The 2,309-nt window shown below is 41.5% G+C and overlaps 1 protein-coding gene across 1 annotated transcript in view; it reads right to left on the bottom strand.

The window, feature by feature from the left end:
* The window catches only part of LOC101862131 (wnt inhibitory factor 1), a gene marked incomplete at its 5' end in the record, with an annotated part of 31,745 nt that overhangs the window by 9,560 nt on the left and 19,876 nt on the right, over positions 1 to 2,309 (bottom strand). Inside the window, 1 exon segment of the mRNA XM_005104086.3 lies at positions 600 to 734. Coding sequence (XP_005104143.3) covers positions 600 to 734 — 135 coding nt within the window.

The following is a 2,309-nucleotide window of genomic DNA, read 5'->3' as shown; positions in this document are numbered from 1 at the left end:
TCTGTCTGTCTGTCTGTCTGTCTGTCTGTCTGTCTGTCTGTCTGTCTGTCTGTCTACTGAGAAGATCAACATCTAAAGTAATAGACAACAACATTCCAAAAATAGATCAATAAATTTGTTTGAAAATCAACAGTAAAAAAGTAATACATGTAGAAGAAATATCCAAAACAGGCCAATAAAGCGATAAAAATGTATACTGCATAATTAATATATTTCACGTAGTAAAACAAGAGATTTTTAAGATAAATTTAAAAAAATAGAATGAAATGAAAAGAAAAGAAAAAGAACCCCACAAAAGATTTAATATATGTATATATATATACACACATAAAGTATTAGAAGAGAATTTCAAGATAATCTACAAAGACTATAATATATTATACACACATAAAGTTTTATAAGAGAATTTCAAGATAATCTACTCAGATGGTTAAAAATGGATATAAAATAAAACTGAACATGTACTGATAACAACAACAAACAAACAAAAATAAAATAAATAGATAAAGAAAGAAATCAAAAGAGCTTATAAATGGCCAGGCCGGTTAGCGTGTGTGCAGGAAGCAGGAAGAGTTGTAAGTTCCAAGCGACGCACTCACATGCAGCAGGCCGACTGTCGGACAAAGATGAGCCAGTACCTTTTTCACAAAACTGTCCCTGGAATCCTGCGGGGCACGCGCACGTGGAGGGAGAGATGCACGTGCCGTTGTTTTGACACGCTGGTGAGCACAGGGCTGAGGGAGAGAATAGAGGGAGAATGAGTGAGGGAGTGAGGGAGGAGAGAGAGGGAGGAGGAGGGAGAGGGGGGATGGAGGGATAGAGGGAGAGATGCACGTGCGTTGTATTGACACGCTGGTGAGCACAGGGCTGGGAGGAGAGAATAGAGGGAGGATGAGTGAGGGGGGGGGAGAGAGGGAGAGAGAGAGAGATAGATAGATAGATAGATAGAGAGAGAGAGAGAGAGAGAGAGAGTAGGAGAGATAGAGGAGAGGGGGGATAGAGGGGTAGAGAATAGAGGAAGGAGAATGAATGAGGTAGGAGGAGAGAGGGAGAGGGGCAGGAGAGGGGGAGGGGGAGGGATTGAGGGAGAGGGAGGGTGGCAGGGGAGGGATAGAGAGGGAGATGCACGTGCTGTTGTTTTGGCAGGCTGGTGTGGACAGGGCTGAGGGGAGAGAGAAAGGGAGGATGAAGGAGGGAGGAGGAGAGAGGCTGCAGGGGGCGAGGGAGGACAAAGGGGCGCGGGTGAAAGAAAGGGGGGGGGGAGATTATTTATATACGGTAGTTTGAACATGAGATCTGGATTGGTTGGTTTTGTTTGACCTTTTTTTTTTCTTCACCTCCATTTGTTTCTCTCTCTCTCTCTCTCTCTCTCTCTCTCTCTCTCTCTCTCTCTCTCTCTCTCTATTTGTTCGTCTCATTTGTCGAAGTGTAAGTTTACTTTTGTTCAATTATACTTACTGATTTTCGAACATTCTTTATAGAAACACAAACTAACTAACATAGTTTTAATTAACTATAAGAATCAAACAAACAAATCGTGCTTAAATAGACAACGAACATTCAAATGAATCAACATGAACGTATTGCCAGTTACATATCATACAAAGCCTGAACAAAGGCTTCGTGAAGCGAGTGCACACAGCAAGTCATAAGGGGAGACAACGAATAGCGTTCCTTTCCCTCGTGGTTAAAATTTCCTCGGTTATTTCCCGTGCAACGAAAATTCCTTACAACGAGCGAACAAAAAACAACATTGATATGTTAACATTTTATGGCTGCAAAAACTTCTGGGATAATTGGTCGCTCTTAAGCACAAGGGGGCTATTCCGAAAAATGCTGCTTTGAGAAAATCGAAGTTAAAGTTTTTGTCCCTTTTTCTTACTTTACTTTTACTTTTTTCTTCCGCTTGTACCCTGGGGTGTCGCGGGGAGCCTGGCTTAGCAGGCCGGCAGTGGATATACACATTGCTCAAGAAAACATAAGGAGTCCCTTTTTCAGTTTCTTTAAAAGACAAGGAGAGTTTTCTCTATAACCAAACAAAATTATACACACCATTGAAACTAAACTTCTCCTATAGGTAGGGTAATGCCCACTTTTGGTGTAGGTCAAGATTTCTTTTTTTAGACCCCCGAAATCTGGGTTAGCCCGCTTATCTTCAAAAAGCAACCAAATGTTAGTTGTGCAAGCGCTAGTCCAAGGGGTGAGTGACATGAAGGCAGGTGTTAGTGATTACAAGCCTAAAGCACAACCTGACAGATAGATAGATAGATAGATAGATAGATAGATAGATAGATAGATAGATAGATAGA

The sequence above is a fragment of the Aplysia californica genome, unplaced genomic scaffold (assembly GCF_000002075.1).
Source record: "Aplysia californica isolate F4 #8 unplaced genomic scaffold, AplCal3.0 scaffold00403, whole genome shotgun sequence".
Taxonomy (NCBI): domain Eukaryota; kingdom Metazoa; phylum Mollusca; class Gastropoda; order Aplysiida; family Aplysiidae; genus Aplysia; species Aplysia californica.
The sequence above is the reverse complement of the archived record's forward strand: the minus strand, read 5'-3'. Positions and strand labels throughout refer to the sequence as shown.